The sequence below is a fragment of the Alexandromys fortis genome, unplaced genomic scaffold (genome assembly GCF_014885135.2).
Source record: "Alexandromys fortis isolate MF-2015 unplaced genomic scaffold, M_Fortis_MF-2015_v1.1 scaffold_50, whole genome shotgun sequence".
Lineage (NCBI taxonomy): Eukaryota > Metazoa > Chordata > Mammalia > Rodentia > Cricetidae > Alexandromys > Alexandromys fortis.
The window spans coordinates 10,434,357-10,450,526 of NW_026067932.1; the positions used below are offsets into that span (position 1 = coordinate 10,434,357).

Genomic DNA, 16,170 nt, shown 5'->3' on the forward strand with positions numbered 1-16,170 from the left:
ATCCCCTGGAGCTGGAGCCACAGGTGGTTGGTGTGAGCTGCCTTGCATGGGTGCTGGGAATGGAACTCAGGGAGTGACGTGAGCTGGGTTTCAGGTGGGAGAGACGGGTTTGGAGGCGGACAGACAGAGGTGGATAGCAGTGATGCAGAAGAGGGGTGGTTCTCTCCCGGGACCATGTGGGTCCTGGAAATTGACCAAGCTGGGCAGCAAGTGCCTTTACCCATGAACCCATCTGTCTAGCCCCCACAGCTGAAGTTAGAACAGTTCTTAGGTTTGCGAAGAGTCTGGGATCTGGAGTATGGGGAAGCTCTGGTTAAAGGTTGGTGCCTGTTTCACCACCTTCGGGTTGACCACTCACCTGCAAGGATTTACCCTTTCCTATCTCTAATCCTCAATCAATTAAAAAAAAAAAATCAAGCTGTTAGGCGAGTCCTTAAAAAGGGGGGGGGGGTAGGTTATGTAGAGGAATATGGAAGGGAATGAGGAGGAAGCTAAAGAGGATATCCTGTTGCTTAAGAAATTAGAATTAAAAAGAGGACTCCCACATGCAAGAAAACATAGCTTAATGAACAGTGTAAGCACATGAAGGTATTGTGTTGGCGAGAATGTGTTAGAACAATAGCTGCTGGTTCCCACCCGAGGGACGAGGCAGTGGAAGCGCGCTTTAGCTTTAGATAACAGAGTTGTCTCCACTGGCCCAGGGAGCTTTCCCTCAGCCTGGCTGCCACCAGAGGGTTGCCAGGCCAGTCGCCAGTAGGTGTTAGCAAAACCTACTGATTTCAGGCTTAATCTTTGCACTTACCTTTTCTTTTTCGGTAATGTGTTCATTATTTGCTGCACGTTACTCCGTTCTTTGTCTGCAAATTTTTTGTTTCTGACGCAGCTTGCTTTGTATGGGTGAGATATGGAACGGCACCAAAATCCAGGGATTTCCATCCCGGACAAAAGAATGCCGTCTTGACTTCAGAGATTGCCTAATCCCAGCTGTTCTGATAATGTAATTAAGGCTGCCTAATGTCTTTAATTTTGCAACCAGTTTGTGTGAAAAGGAGAATTTGGCACTCTGAAGGCTTAAACACTAAATAGCAATCTCAAGGCGCCTAATTAGAATTCTCTGACATTAAGCTAATTGGTGAAACTGTATTTCAGCGGCTTAGCTTCTTTATTAATTTTTTTAGCATTTTCATTGAAAATCAGTTGATGAGCTGTCAGCACTTTTCCCTTAAATATGATTTGCTCAGTGGTGCTTCTGTCTTCAGCAGGAGGAAAGTTCTCAAACTAGCAGTAGGAAGTGTTGAATATTAGTGAGGCATCCGACCCTTGTCATCATTTTACTTCCAGCCTAGATCTTGTGGTTTATTGTGTGGCTTAGCCTCACAGCCTCTCACTGCTCTGGTAACTGGACAGTGTTACTTCTAAAGCTGACATTTTTAGAGAGGAGAAATTTCTTCCTGTAGCAGTGTGGGTGACTCTGCGAGCCCATTCACTAGTGTTTAGCACCAAGGACATTTTCTTGTGTTTGAATCAGGAGGCCACAAAAGAGTCAGCTGGAATCCAAAAACAACTTCATCATTTGAGACAAAAGCAGCTAAGTGTAAGGACTAATTAAAAGAGCTGGGCTCTGAGGTACGGTTAAGGGCCCTTGATTCTGTGCAGGATGCTTGTGCAGGTTCCATTGCTTGGCCCACAGGAAGTGGCTGGAACGGGAGTCGGTGGCCCCTCCCCCTCTGCACCTGCGTCCACTCCCACAGTCTTTCTTTCCTTGAGTGAAGCTGCTGGGTCCCACTGTGGGGAAGGATTAAGCTCTCGGGGAGGAAGTTTTCTTTTTAGAACACTTTTGTACATTCAAGTCCTAGATTCTGGCTTCCTGATCTGCAGACTTGATTTTAGTGGAAAAGTAGATGGGTGTCTCCAACCCGAGGGTTCGGAAAGGCATTTAAAACGGTCCAGCTTAGAAAAATTCTTTTGATGTTAAGGAAAACTTAGTTGTTTTGAGTAATTCTTTGTTCAAAGTCGTAAGTCTGCTTTCCCATTATAAATTCAGGAATATAGTCAGCAGGGAATTTGGTAAATCACCAACTTACATGTTTTCAGTGATCTCAGAATTCCTCTTTAAGTGAATCATTGAAATGTTTTGCTAGTTGACTTAAATCACAAACCAATATGTTGAGCTTTTTTGTTCTGTTTACCAAAGGAAAGCTTATGTGGGAAATAGGAGTATAATTATGAATAGAGATTGGTGTTTATAATAGCTACTATATTGTTGAAGAAGTATGCCAGCTCCCTGTTCTAGTAATAACTACTCAGTCTTTCCTCTCTGTGAACTTGATGTTACTGATATTTCCATTATCTGGTGCTGTGGCACACGCTTGTCCTAAGCAGCGGCTTCATTTCTTAGACCACACAGTTTTGAGGGTCAGGCTTTCAGATGGAACTGGGCTGTCTGCCTGTTTCACATGGTGCTGGTGGAGGTCAACCACTGGTCATCTAGTGGATGATTGCACAGGGCTTGAAGGGCAAGGCCCCGTGAGGATGTGACTTCTCTGGACTGTGGCTCGGATGACCACACACTAAGGGTGCATGTTTCCATGGACAGACAGAACTTCTGTCTCAGGCCTAGAATCCTTAACACTTCCATGCGGGTCAGAATGCTCACAAGCCCGCCCATGTTGTTTTTATACTTCAGGAGACAGCCAGAGGTTGGGCAAAGTTTATTCACATAATTTGGGTTTCTCCCCGTGTCTTTTTCCCTTCTGAGAATTTTTTACAGCTATTTGTATTTATTAGCTGGGATTGCTTTTTTTCTGGTTCTTCATCCAGTAAAACCAAGAAGGGAACTGAGGGGGTCCTAGATCGGTGGGATGGGAGTCTCTCTATTTTTTCTTACCATTTAGACCCATCTCACAGTGCAGTTAACTGTTTAGGTAAAAAGTTTTCAAAACAAGAAATGTAGCCATTGCTGAATATCTTCCGGTTTCTGCCTATCTGTGCCTCCAAGATGGCGCTGCTGTGTGTGTTCAGACTCCATCTGGAGGCAGAGCCATCCCTTTGGTGCTGGGCTAATCACACCTCCAGTTCTGCAGCAACCACCTTACCTGGTTTTCATCGCTCCCTGCTCTACCATGACCAAACTATGTGAAATACGTTATCTAATAGCATTTACTTTCATGTCATCCTTAGCATAAGTTAGAGTCTATCACACAGATGTGTGTTATGAGGGCACAGATGCAGTGGATAAGAAAGGCTTCTCAGCTCAGACTGCCATCCGTGCCCCTCCGTTTGCCTGTGCTTCATTTCTCTCTGCACTTACAGTTATTTGCATTTATTATTAACTTAATTTATTACAGTGTTTAAGATTTTTGTTTTTCAAGATAGTTTATCTGTGTAATAGTAGCTTTGGCTGCCCTGGAACTTGCTCTGTAGAGTGGGCTAGCTTCGAACTCACAGAGATCCACCTGCCTCAGCCTCCCGAGTGCTGGGATTAAGAGTGCGTGCCAGCAAGTTTTTTGTCTTTATTATTTCTAGTTGTGCGTCTGTGTGTGAGTGCGTGTACAAAAGCATGGATGCCCGTGGAGGCTGTGGGTGCCGAGCAGCACACTGCTCTTTACTGTTGGCTTTTCCTCTAGCTCTGACAGCAAAATTGTAAGCCTTTTGCCACAATATAAGTTTTGTTTATTTTTGAACTTCATAACATAAATTTATATCATACAATTCATCTATAATTTTTATATTCAGCATATTTTTAAGATTCAGCAGTATTGTGTATCAATAGTGCATTTTTATTTCTGAATTATAATCCACTGCACGTGGATTCCATGAAATGTAAATACTGCTCTGCCCAGTCTCCCATCAGGAGCTTTGTGTCTTTCCCTTTCTTTATCCCAGCCGCCTTCGTCACCTCTCCTGGTGGCTGTTGTGGATACTTAGATCAGGAGGACTGGCTGCCCAAGTGTGTGCACTGCCTTGTGTCTCCATCCATCGCTTCTTGCCCGACTCTGATGCTTTTGTCTCTGGGGGTTCAGAGTGGCATTTTCTGTGTCCTTATTTGTATTTCATCCTTGACGAATGAGATTGAGCTCTTTATTAACCGCTATTATTTCCTCTGCTTTGAAATATCTTGTTTGCATCCTTATTAATTTCAAGGAGAAAATTTGAGTGTTCTAGGTCCTGTTTTTAACGAATTATGTATGCTGTAGCTATCCTCTCCTCGCCTGAATTCTCCGTTTAACTTCATGACACCTTTTAACAACTTTTTATTTGTAATCAGCTTTGTTAACTCTCTTTTTCAGTATTTTGAGCTTTTTGTTTTTGAAATTTCTATCTTTGGTATTTGTTCTTCAGACAAGTGTGAATGGTATAAAGAACCCTATTTCAGAGTGGGGATTTATCTTAGTTGGGAGGGTGTCTGCCTAGCGTGCCCACATTCCTGAGTTCAGTCTCTCACAGTATGGCAGTGCATTGACTAAATCCCAGGACTCGGGGTGGAGGCAGGACTTTGAGAAGGTCAAGGACTGGACTGGAGAGATGCTTCAGAAGTTAAGAGCATGAGCTGCTCCTTCAGAGAACCCAGGTTTTATTCCCAGAACCACTTGTTATACGATCCTTCAGTTTTCGGTCCATTTGCCTGTATGTCTTTTGTCTTTATCACAAGGTAGACTATTTTAGGGTCTTAGAGTTTTCCTTATAAATCTTAGAATTAGTCTGCTAATTTTCGTAAAATTCTTGTAGGGATTTTCCTTAGAATTACAGACAAAATTTGGAGAAAACTAGTAATTTTAAAATATTAGTCTTATTCATAAATCTTATTTAGGTTTTCTTTTGTGTCTTCCATTAAAGATGTCTACTCTTATCCAGCGAAGGTCTTTTGCCCTCTTAAAATAAAACAAAGCAAGACAAAACACACACACACATACACAATAAAAAATGTTTATTTCTGAAGCTAGAGAAATGTCTCAGCAATTAAGGGCATTAGTTGCCCTTTCAGAGGACCAGAGTTTGGCATCCAGCACCTACATCAGCATCTCATGACCACCACTCTTACTCCAGTGCCTCTGCTATAGCCCACACACCTGCAGACACACACAAAAATATATTTTTTAATAAGACTTATTTCTAAGTATCTTTGAGAGTTATTTTTAATGAAAATATAAGTATGAAAATCTCCACATATAAAAAGATAGTAAAATCAGCTGTCATGTATTCTGTGATTATTAGAAGTTCATCTTGTTCCGTCTGCATCCTCTTGAGCACCCTCCCATCCCCTCTGCGTCCCAAAGGGATTGTTTAAACAGGATACAGCCATCAAATTATTTCAGTAGATCAGGAAATTACATTATACACAATAAGATATGTCTCTAAATCATTTTCAAACCTAAAGTTTTGAAAGAGTAATTTCTTACTGTCATCAAGGATCTTTGAGCTGTTGTGTCTCGCTTGTTGATTGGTTGATTTGTATATTAGATTCCTTCTCATCATGTCTGTGTGTGTGTGTGTGTGTGTGTGTGTTTCAAGAAAGTGTAATTTTGTCCTAAGGAATTTCCTACATTCTAGGTTTGGTTGATGGCTCTGCAGAAAAATAGAACCAATAAGGGGTAAGAGAAATGAATGAATTTACTAATTACAGCAGTGACTGGTGTGGCTATAAAGGCAAAGAAGTCCTTTGATATGCTGTGTGCAAGCTGGAGAGCCAGAGAGGTCGGTGTGTGTTTTGTCTCATAGCCAGTGCTGTGTATCACAGCCTGAAGCTGAAGGCCTGCGAACCTGGGGTCCACCATGGAGGACGGAAGGCCTGCATGCAGTGCAGAAGCTGGGGGTCAAGGAAAGGTGCCCTTCTCGGCCTTTCTGCTCCATTTGAGCCCCATGTTAGGTGATGCCTGCACACATCAGCTGAGCACATGAACCTTCTTCATCCAGTCCTCTGGTCCATATGCTGATCTCTCCCAGAACCATCTAAGTGGATGTCCTCAGAGGAGAGCCCTTCATGCACTTCCTGGGCTTGTGGTAGTGGGGTAGACTGAAGCACTAACCCCGGAGCTGCCTGCTTAGGCCGCAGATGTGAGGTTTTGTGGGTAGATAGGATCTCAGCGCATCTCACACTGGCCTTGAACTCGCTATATATCCTAGACTAGTCTCAAACTTTAGATTTTCCTGCCTCTTCCCTCCCAAGTGTTGCGATTACAGAAATATGCTCCAGCGCCCAGCCTTCTTATGACGTGTGCTGGTGTGTGTCGTATGTATGCACGTGTCTGATTCGAAATGTAGAGACTGGACTCTGGAACACTTGTGTTCTCTGGCTGCACTACGTGATGGGTGGTAGTGCTGTGTCCTGTCAGAGGGTGTGCCCCGCAGTGTCTGTCTTTGTGCCATCGGGACTGATGGCTTTCTTAGTCATGGATAAGGATCATTTCCGATTTTTGTTATTTTTCTATGGTATGGATAGTCATGGTATCGAATATTTTCATTTTAACACATTCATTATCTGGAATTTTAAATAATACTTTTATCATCTCTTTGGTTCCTGTGAGACGTAATTGATGTGTAAGAGGCAAGAAAAAAATGCTAAAGTGCTTAAAAAAAAAAAAGATGGGTTCTCATTATGTAATCCTGACTGCCCTGGAACTCACAGAGGTCCACCTGCCTCTCCTCCCATGTGCTGGGGTTAAGCGTGTATGCCACCATGGATGGCCTCTAAGTAGTTTTTAAAATCGAGTTTGCCGGAGGTTAATTTAGTTCTTGAGTTTCCTCTAGGGACGGTGAAATGTGTTTGTTTTTTCTTTCTGAACTTGACGATAAACGGAAATTTTAACTTTTACTTAAATCTAACACTGGTTTCTCTATTTTTTTCTTTTAATAAATGAGTAATCAAAGAAGTGACTGGTGGCTTTTGACGGGAGATTGCATTTGAATCTGTAGGACAGTTTAGAGAGACTGTGAATAATTTCAGTCATGCACTCCGTGACTAGGGCATCTCCTAGTGAGGGTTTCAGTCTTTCTCTTGTTTAAATACAGCTGCCTTTTATTTACTGGGCTTGTATCTTGCAAGCTTGCTAAATGCACCTTGTCCTAAAGCAGTTCCTTTTAGAGTCCCTGTGGCCTTCTCGAGACAAGGCAGCTCTGTGGTTTCCTCGTTACTGATATCCCTCCTTTGCCCCATTGACCTGAATTCCATCTCCACTACTGTGCTGAGCAGGAATGTGGAGATGCATGTTCTTCCTTGTCCCCAGTTTCCTGAAGGAAAGCCATCTGCTCCGTCCCTTCCCTGTGGGCTGGGCCCCTCTGTGCACCGATGCAGTGATCCTTGACCTGGAAGGTTTCATGCTCTTCCGGCCGTGGAAGCTGGACTTGGAATCCACCTCACCCTCTGGCGTCCCCCCTCTTTTTGACACTAGTGACCAGGAGCTGGTCCATGCATCTCTAGTTGTTCTAGGTGCAAGGCTTGTGGGTAGCAAGGAGGTTTTCTCCTTCACTCTCTGGGCAGGCAGCTCTGCCTCTGCCCACTTTGAGCTCAGTCGCTCTTGCCTCAGAGACACATAAGCAGGAAGTTTCCTGACCTTCCCCAGCTGCTTATCGACTAGCTTTCCACTTCCAGGGAAGTAGAACGACTTCAGTTGTCTCTCTTCCAACGCAGGAAAGGTATATTTCTCTCTTACTCTTTTATATGAGCAAATCATGGGGGGAAGAAAACAAAACTTTTGAGTGTTGGTTTTTCCTGTGCTGAAGTTGAAGAATTCTAAACTCCCAAGATAACCCACAGTTGGCCTCAGATGTGTGCCGTGCTTTCACCGAGCCCCCCCCCCCCCTCTGGTCTTGTCTCACCGCCTGCCTGGGCCTTCTGCGACAGCAGAGCTTAGCTGTGGCGGAGTTTGGACCTCATTCAACAGGAAATACAGACCTGACTCTGGGTGTGAGTTCTTTCTTTGGGTTTTGTGTTTCTCAGATTTTGCCATGACTTTGAACTAGTTTTTGTTCATTTTCATTAGTTGCTAATGCTCTCGTTTACATTTTGTTCTCATACACATTTTGTTGATATAGGTTGTGGTTTATAGTTGGTACTTTGCCCTTATCTAACTACATGCAGGTTCCAGTAGGAAACCTATTCTCAAAGTGCTCACCACCAGTGACTCTCATTTCTGGACAGTTGTTACAAGTGGAGATTACTGCGCTTTCCTTAGATCTACGGAAACAGAAGCTTCAACTTGACAGATTTCAGTGACTTTCTTTGTAAATTAAAATTGGTCAGTGAAACGTAAACATGTGAGAGTAATCTGAATTAAGTATCTCTGATTGGAGTATTCTGAATTAAGTATCTCTGATTGGAGTATTCTGAATTATATATCTCTGGAGTATTCTGAATTAAATATCTCTGATTGGAGTATTCTGAATTAAATATCTGATTGCAAAAAAAGGCTTCTATCACCTTTGCTGTCATTCAGCGTTCCTACGTAGAGTTTGACCTCTGTCCGTCAGAGTTCTGTACATATTCATTAAGTTGGATTTTATAAAAATGTATTGTTTTAGTTTTTAAATTTCTTCCCCCCCTCCCCAAAACAGAGCTTTGAGACTTGTGTCCTTTTCTTCTAGCTCTTATCTCTTCTTTTTGAAGATTTGTTCAAGAAATTTAATTCGGAAATGAAGAAGATTGCAGACCAGGTGATCCCTAAACAGAGAGCAGCCCAGTTTGATGTTGTGAAACACATGCGCCAAGACCAGATCACCAATGGCATGGTGAACGCCATTTCCACCGTGAGTCTCCTCTGCAGTCTGAGAGGTCAGGTAGACTAGAAGTAGGAAGGATAGTGGGGACACACGTGACAGAGATAAAGTCATAAATGATACACTTACATCAAAGAAACATGAGATCACCGACTCTCCCAGAAAGACAGTGTGAAGTTTAAGTGCTATCAGTGGGAATTTTGTTAACATAGCCACTGTCACTGTAGCTCGTTCAAGTGAGTCATTTAGCCGTACGAGCTACTACTGTCATTTCAAAAGTAATTCATAATTTAAATAGCTTTTATTATGGTTTTCTTACTTTTTATTAGTTGTTAATTACTTACAGTGCTTAATCACAAACTTCATCATGGGTGTGGAGAGAAACTGCATATGCATATAGGGTTCTGGAGTTCTTGCATTTCAGGCATCCCCTAGGCCTTTGGGGCAGGTCCCTCATAGACTGAGGAGGACGAGTGTGTAACTTCACTGCTGTGATATAGTTCCTGCTACATGGCACTGTGAAAAACGCACTTGCAGGGAGAGGAGAGATCCCTTGGTCTGTTAATCATCCTCCTTTTCATGGGCACTTGCCTCCATTTTCTTCCTGTAATGAAATTGACATATATCAGGCAGATTTCTTAGTTGGCAGCTTTTGTCCAAAGCCATACAAAGGTGTTTTATTTCACAGTAGGGTTTATATTCTTCGGAGATCCATCAGCTGTTTCTTTCTGGGCCCTGAACCCGTCCCCTGCAGCTGCTGCATATTCAGGGCCAGGCTATTCACGAGAGGTTATCAGATAGGTGTCGGCTCCCTTTTTAAAAGCTTGGCAACTATAGGTCTATCTGATGAAGTCTGCCCCACTTATTATATTCCAGACACACAATTAGTTTTATGGATGATCTTGCCCCAACAAAGAACAATATGGCCCAGTGCTTTGACTCCCATGACCATGAAACAATAGGGCAGACTTCTTCACTGCAGCTTCAGAGGGTTAGTGGGTCTGTGTGGCCGCCTTTATAGAGCCAGCCACAGCTAAGGAAGAGGTGCAGCCCACCTCTGCTTGGGCACGTTAGCCTCCTGGTCTATGTTCTCAAGGCAGAAGACCTGTAACGTCAGCATTGCCTGAGAGCCTCCCTTGCTCCTGACTGTGTGCTTCCAGCAGAACACCCGTTTATCGTCTCGACACCTGCACTTAGAAAGCACTAGGCCTTGTGGCAGGTGTGTCCCACCAAGCTAGCATCTCTGTGGAGTTTTAGCCTCTGCCTCTGCCTCCTCTCTGTTCCTGTGCTCCAACCCCCACCTACTTCCTCCTTCCTAGTGGGCTGATCATTTCAGCTCTGCTGCAGGTCTGTCTTACTTACTCTGGAGCCAGCTGATACACAGCAGTCTGTGGGCTGCCTGCCTGCTAGCTCTTGGCTTTTAAGGGGTAGAGCTTTATGCTTAGAATTTAGCATTCATTAAAACTGTCAAAAAATTGAAAATCCATAAGAAATAGATTTTGAATTTAACAAATTAAAATTTTAATTCATGAGGGAGATCTCCTGAAGTCATATTTTAATATAAACTGTTATTTGCGCTCCAAAAACAGTGGTTCTCAACCTGTGGGTCATAACCCCTTTGGAAAGCCTCTGTCTGAAAATATTTGCATAATGATCCAAAATAGTAGCAAAATTGCAGTGATGAAGTAGCAGTGAAAATGGTTTTATGGCTGGGGTCACCACAGCATGAGAACTGTACTGAAGGTTTGCAGCCTTAAGAAGGTTGAGAACACCATCCTAAAAGTCCAATAATTTCCCTGGTTTGAGCCTTCAAAAGCTGGGATCCACAAGTGCTCTCTTGAAATTGAATTCAAAAGTTTGTACTAATTGTCCTCTGTCAACTTTTCTCAAGAAAACATGAATATCTTTCACCTGGCTCTTGAAGAGGACGTGGCGCGCCCCAACACACACAGATGTCCTCTGTGACGTCTTGGAGATAACTGAGTCAAATGGCTTTTGAGATTTTTTTTTTTTTACTTTGCTTTTTTGACGCATACCATTTCCTACAATTTATGTTACTATGTTTTCATGGTTTTGGAGAATAATATTTAATGTGTACAACTAATATAAACAAAAATTTTTAAATATAATCTGATGTATTCAGTATATAGGAGATAAAATTAACATTCAAAATTTACTTGTAAGTCCATTTTTATTAATATTTCAGATTAGCATACAGATTAATAGAGTTCAGCATTATAGCATCTTCTCACTAATGACAGAAATTTGTTTTAAATTGATGTTTCTTGATTTGACAACATAGTATTTCTTAATGTAAATAATACACAGTTTTAGGGCTGAAGCTGTAGCTCAGGTAGAGCACCTTAGCATTTGCAAGCCCTAGGTTTGATCCCCAACAAAAAAGAAGAAAAAGAAAAAAAGGCCATGATAAATTAAAATATACAATTTCATATTCCTTGGGCCTAGATTAAGAAAGTATAGATGACTATCTCTTATCAAACTACTGCTAGAGTCTTTGTCTCAGCGCTTTTGGAAGGCACCTAACAGTGCATCGTGGGATTCTCTTTGGGCTCTAGGTGGGCTTTGCCTGAGGCGTGTGGCGCCCTCACTAGCATCTCACTGGTCCATTTCTTGCTCCCTGTGGAATCCTCTGGTTCTCACGTGCTTCGTCTCTCTGCAGGGAAATTGGTCTCTAAAGAGATTTAAAATGGACCGCCAGGGCGTGACCCAGGTGCTGTCTCGTTTGTCGTATATTTCTGCTCTTGGCATGATGACAAGAATCTCCTCCCAGTTTGAGAAAACAAGAAAAGTGAGTGGTCCTCGTTCTCTCCAGCCATCTCAGTGGGGGATGCTCTGTCCCTCTGACACACCTGAAGGAGAGGTAAGGTGCTCTGGAGTCTCTGTGGGGTCGGAGGTCACACCTGTTGGGATGGGAGTCTGGGGTTCTGCTTCTGCACCCACAGGTTATTTCTTTTGTTTCGATTAACTGGCTGTTTGGCAAGAAATGCTGTCATGGTTTGTCAGGGCTCTGTCACATTATTCCAAAGCCAGAGGCCTTTCAGAAATTGAGTCAGCATCTCCCTCTCACTTCACCCTGAGAATCAGGACACATAGTAAAGAGGTGATCAGGATGTAGACAGCTGAGGGAGCCATGACCTTTGATGCTCGGAATTATCCTTGAGTAGCTTCTTGATTTCTTTAGTTGTGCTTAGAGGACCCCATAGACAGTTGCAGACAACTTGACACATGCAGCCAAAGACCTGCAGTAACTGTGAGTTGTATGGACAGCACAAGCCATTACCTGACAACCAAATCATCCGATTCGCTGAGATTTAATTACTTAGCCTCACTCTGTCCTCTGTTTCTTGGCTTCTTTTTATAGATTAAAAAAATGATAATTTGTCTGTGTTTGTGTGTGGCTGAATGTATCTATGTGCACCATTTGCATGCAGGCACCACAGAGGCCAGAAGAAGGCGCTTTCTAGCCCCTGGAACTAGAGTTAGAGGCTGTAGTGAGCTGCCTAGTGTAGGTGCTGGGAACCAAGCCTAGGTCCTCTGCCTCTCTAGCCCCAGGCTTTCCCATGATACTGTTGTTAGTATCACCTGATTCTAGTCCTTTTGAGTCATGAACTAATTGGAGGAAGGTGGTCACCACTGTATCTCCAGGTAAAGGAGGAAGGGTAGACCACCTCTGTATCTCCAGGTTCCTACAATAGAAGTCCCGTAAATGTACATTGAATGAAAAAAATAAGTTTATAGCAAGTGAAGGTATAGGCTTCAAAGTGTAGGAATTTGTTAGAACTCAAAAAGTGAAAATTAGTTCAAACAGGCTATGGTTTTTAGAAAAATTCTAATTCATCTTAAACTGTAAGGAAATTCATATTAAACTTAATATAGTTTCCAAATATATATATCGTGAACTTTCAATTACTTAAATTTCTCATAGCTAAATTTATTTTCAGTTTATCTTAGTTAGAGTTTTTATTGCTTTTAGGGGGTTGAACCCTCAGCAGCAGCCTTTCCTAGGCTCTTTTCAAGGACTCCGACCCTGCCACATGGTGCCAAGCCTTGTCTTTTCTCCGTAACCCCTACATTCTTAAGGTATCTACTTCCACTGAGGCGGCACGTCCATCAGTGGTCTCTCCTGGCCTTTCCCAGCGCCAAGCCTCCCCTGCTCTCCATGACCTTTTAATGCCACCTGGGAAGTTGTTTACATTATCAAGTTTGGCTGCCAGCACAAGGTGCAGCCTTGGCCCCCTCTAGACCACAGCACTCAGGGTACCCAGATTTGCCATGATGGTGATGAACTTCTTAATCACTGCTGATTCTTCAGCTCCAGCTGACCAGTATCAGTTTTCTTAGCAAAGCAAAGGTTTCCCTTTAACAGTTCCTAATTCAAAATATTGAGTAGCCCTGATAGAGTCTGTAAGGGAATCGCAAACCTCTCTGAAACCTCACAAGCCAGGCCTCCATTGTCTCCATTCATCTGTGTCCCTACCTTCCAAGCCTCCGCACAACAGCCTGCTGAGCTCTAAGCACGCAGATTTTCCACCCCAAAGTGCATATGCCACCACAGTCCTCCAGAAAGCACAACCAGGTCTGTCACAGCAAGACCCATTGACCTGGTACCAGTTTCTGTCTTAGTTAGGGTTTCTATTGCTGTGATAAAATGCCATAAAACTTAGAGTCCCATGTCTCACTCCATCACTGAGGGAGCTCGGGCAGGAATCTGGAAGCAGGACCTGAAGCAGAAGCCATGGAGGAATGCCGCTTTTTTGCTTGCTCAGCCTGCTTCCTTATACTTCACATGCCCACCAGCCTAGGGATGGTGTTACCCAAGTGGACTGGACTCTACCACATCAGTCACTAATGCGTACTTCAGACTTGCCTTCAGGCCAGTCTTCTGGGGACATTTTTCTCAGTTGTGGTTCCCTCTTCTCAGATATCTTAGCTTGTGTCAAGTTGACAATAAACTAGCCAGGACAGTGTCTTTTCTTGTTATCTGAGGATAAATTCCTCATTTTAAAGGTGATGTGCTTGTTTGAGGTGTGTGTGTGTGTGTGTGTGTGAATTCCCAAGCATCTCTTTCAAGGTTGTACTTTTTTATATTGCCACCAACAAAGAGGTGAGCCTTTTCAAATACAAGCTGTACTTTGTATGACTAACATTCTTAGAAATGACTGTCTATTTTTTGTTAGGCCTGTGGTTTGGTTAAAAACTTAGCTCTTATGACACATATTACAACTGACATGGAAGATGGACCCATTATTAAGTTGGCTGGTAACTTGGGAGTAGAAGATGTGAATTTACTCTGTGGAGAAGAGCTCTCTTACCCCAATGTGTTTCTCGTATTCCTGAATGGTAAGTATGCTGTAGAGATGTGCTCTTCATAAGCTAGTGGCTCTCAGCATGTGAGCTGCAACCCCTTAGGGGTCAAGTGATCCTTTCATAAGGGTCATCAGACATCCTGCATATCAGACATTTACATTATGATTCATAACCATAACAAAATTTCAGTTATAAATTAGCAGTGAAAATAGTTTTGGGATTTGGGGGTCACAACAACATGGTCGCAGCATTAGAAAGGTTGAGAACCACTGTCCTAAGCAATCTTTTGGGAGTAGAGAGAAAATCCATTGATCCATTCTTTTTGTAGTTAAAACATAAACATGCTTTAATTATGGCCACAGACAGACCTTTAAGTTGTATTTTATTTTTATTGAAAATAAGTATTTTCCATACAATATGTTCTGATTATGGTTTCCCCTCCTTCATTTCCTCCCATGTCCTTCCCACCTTTTTGCCCTTCCAAGTCCACGACTTTTTTTCTGCCTCTTTAGAAAACAAAGAGGAAAACGAATTAAAATAAAACAAAACAAAACCAAACCAAAAGAAAAAGCTAAAGAAAGGGTACACAGGCAGACACACACAACACACACACACGCCATAAAAATACAAAGTATGGTCAGAAATACCCAAACAAAGGAATATGAGACTGAAAACAAAATCTCCAAAAATACTGTTGAGTTATTTCGTCTTGGCCATCTACTTGCTGGGCGTGGGACCACCTTTAAGTATGGTCTGTGTACCTAGTGAGACTCCCCTGAAGGAACTGATCTCTCTGTGTGAGCAACTGGTTGTTAATTGGAGATAGCTTGCATAGGTATCTGGCACAGGAATTCCAAGGAGATGGATTCCAGAGAAGGGAGTGGACACGAGCTCCCATGCTGACTGAGACGCTGTCTCCAGTAGGTGCTGATTTGAAGGAAGAAAACTGGTAACAGAGCAGTGTATATTTTGGCTGTGGTACCCAAGATTCTGAGAACACGGAAGAACAGCACTGGGCCCATCTACTGCTTTCCATCTATCTGAGCTGCTAAAGCATCCATAGTTGAATAAGCGTCGTGTGATATCTCAACAGCTAGTTAAATACGCACACGGTTCTGCAGAAATGATCACATCAGCTCACTTCAAAGTGTTCAGCTATTCAGTCACCTACAGCTCAGCAGTGGGGCAGGATGTTGTGCTCCTCTAGAGCGTCTCCATTTCCTCCTTCAAAGCCCCAGCGGCTGGCAGCAGTGTGCCCTACCCTTTCCCCTTCCTCCCAGTCAGGGAGGCTCTGGAGTCAGGGTCAGCTGCCTGCTTTGTCAGTGCTTCCCAGGAGTCTGCGCATCATCCTGTGCCCCTGAGTCCTCATGCTAACCCTGGGAGGGGAAACCTTGGTTTCCCAGCAGGTTGTATAGGGCAGGGTTCTCAGCCCTTTTCCTCACACCTGCCTGTTCTAGTGTGAACCTTATGCCCCCGAGACCATGCTGACAGCCAAGGACAGTGAAGCCAGTCTTGGGGAACTTCTCAGTCAGTGTCTGGAGTGATGGCCACAGGCTTCAAGTCCCTCAGACTGTCTTTGAGCACACCCTTGTGCTGCCTCCCAGAGCCTGTGGACCAGTTCTCGTGTTAGTAACTGTTTTCAAATAGCTATTCCTTGCTTCTCAGTACTATTAGTGGATGGGTAATTTAAATCAGATTACTTTTATCTCTGACTTACCTGTCTTCTCTGTTTAGGCAACATCCTCGGTGTCATCCGAGACCACAGAAAGCTCGTCAGTACGTTTCGGCTGATGCGGAGAGCAGGGTACATCAACGAGTTTGTCTCTATCTCCACAAATCTTACAGATCGATGTGTTTATATCTCCTCTGATGGAGGGCGGTTGTGCAGGTATGTTGCTGTAAAGAACTGAAGTCTTTTTATGGGAACTTCTGAAAGAAATGGCCTTGCTTTTAGTTTTGAAGACGCTCTAGCCTTTCCTGTCATGGAGATGAGTCTAGATCAGTTATCAAACACTCTCGAGTCTAGATCAGTTATCAAACACTCTCGAGTCTAGATCAGTTATCAAACACTCTCGAGTCTAGATCAGTTATCAAACACTCTCGAGTCTAGATCAGTTATCAAACACTCTC

At 43.2% G+C, this 16,170-nt stretch overlaps 1 protein-coding gene across 1 annotated transcript in view; it reads left to right on the forward strand.

The window, feature by feature from the left end:
* Positions 1-16,170, forward strand: part of Polr3b (RNA polymerase III subunit B) — a 98,678-nt gene that overhangs the window by 32,349 nt on the left and 50,159 nt on the right. Inside the window, 4 exon segments of the mRNA XM_050145535.1 lie at positions 8,581-8,742; positions 11,393-11,593; positions 13,911-14,073; positions 15,775-15,928. Coding sequence (XP_050001492.1) covers positions 8,581-8,742; positions 11,393-11,593; positions 13,911-14,073; positions 15,775-15,928 — 680 coding nt within the window.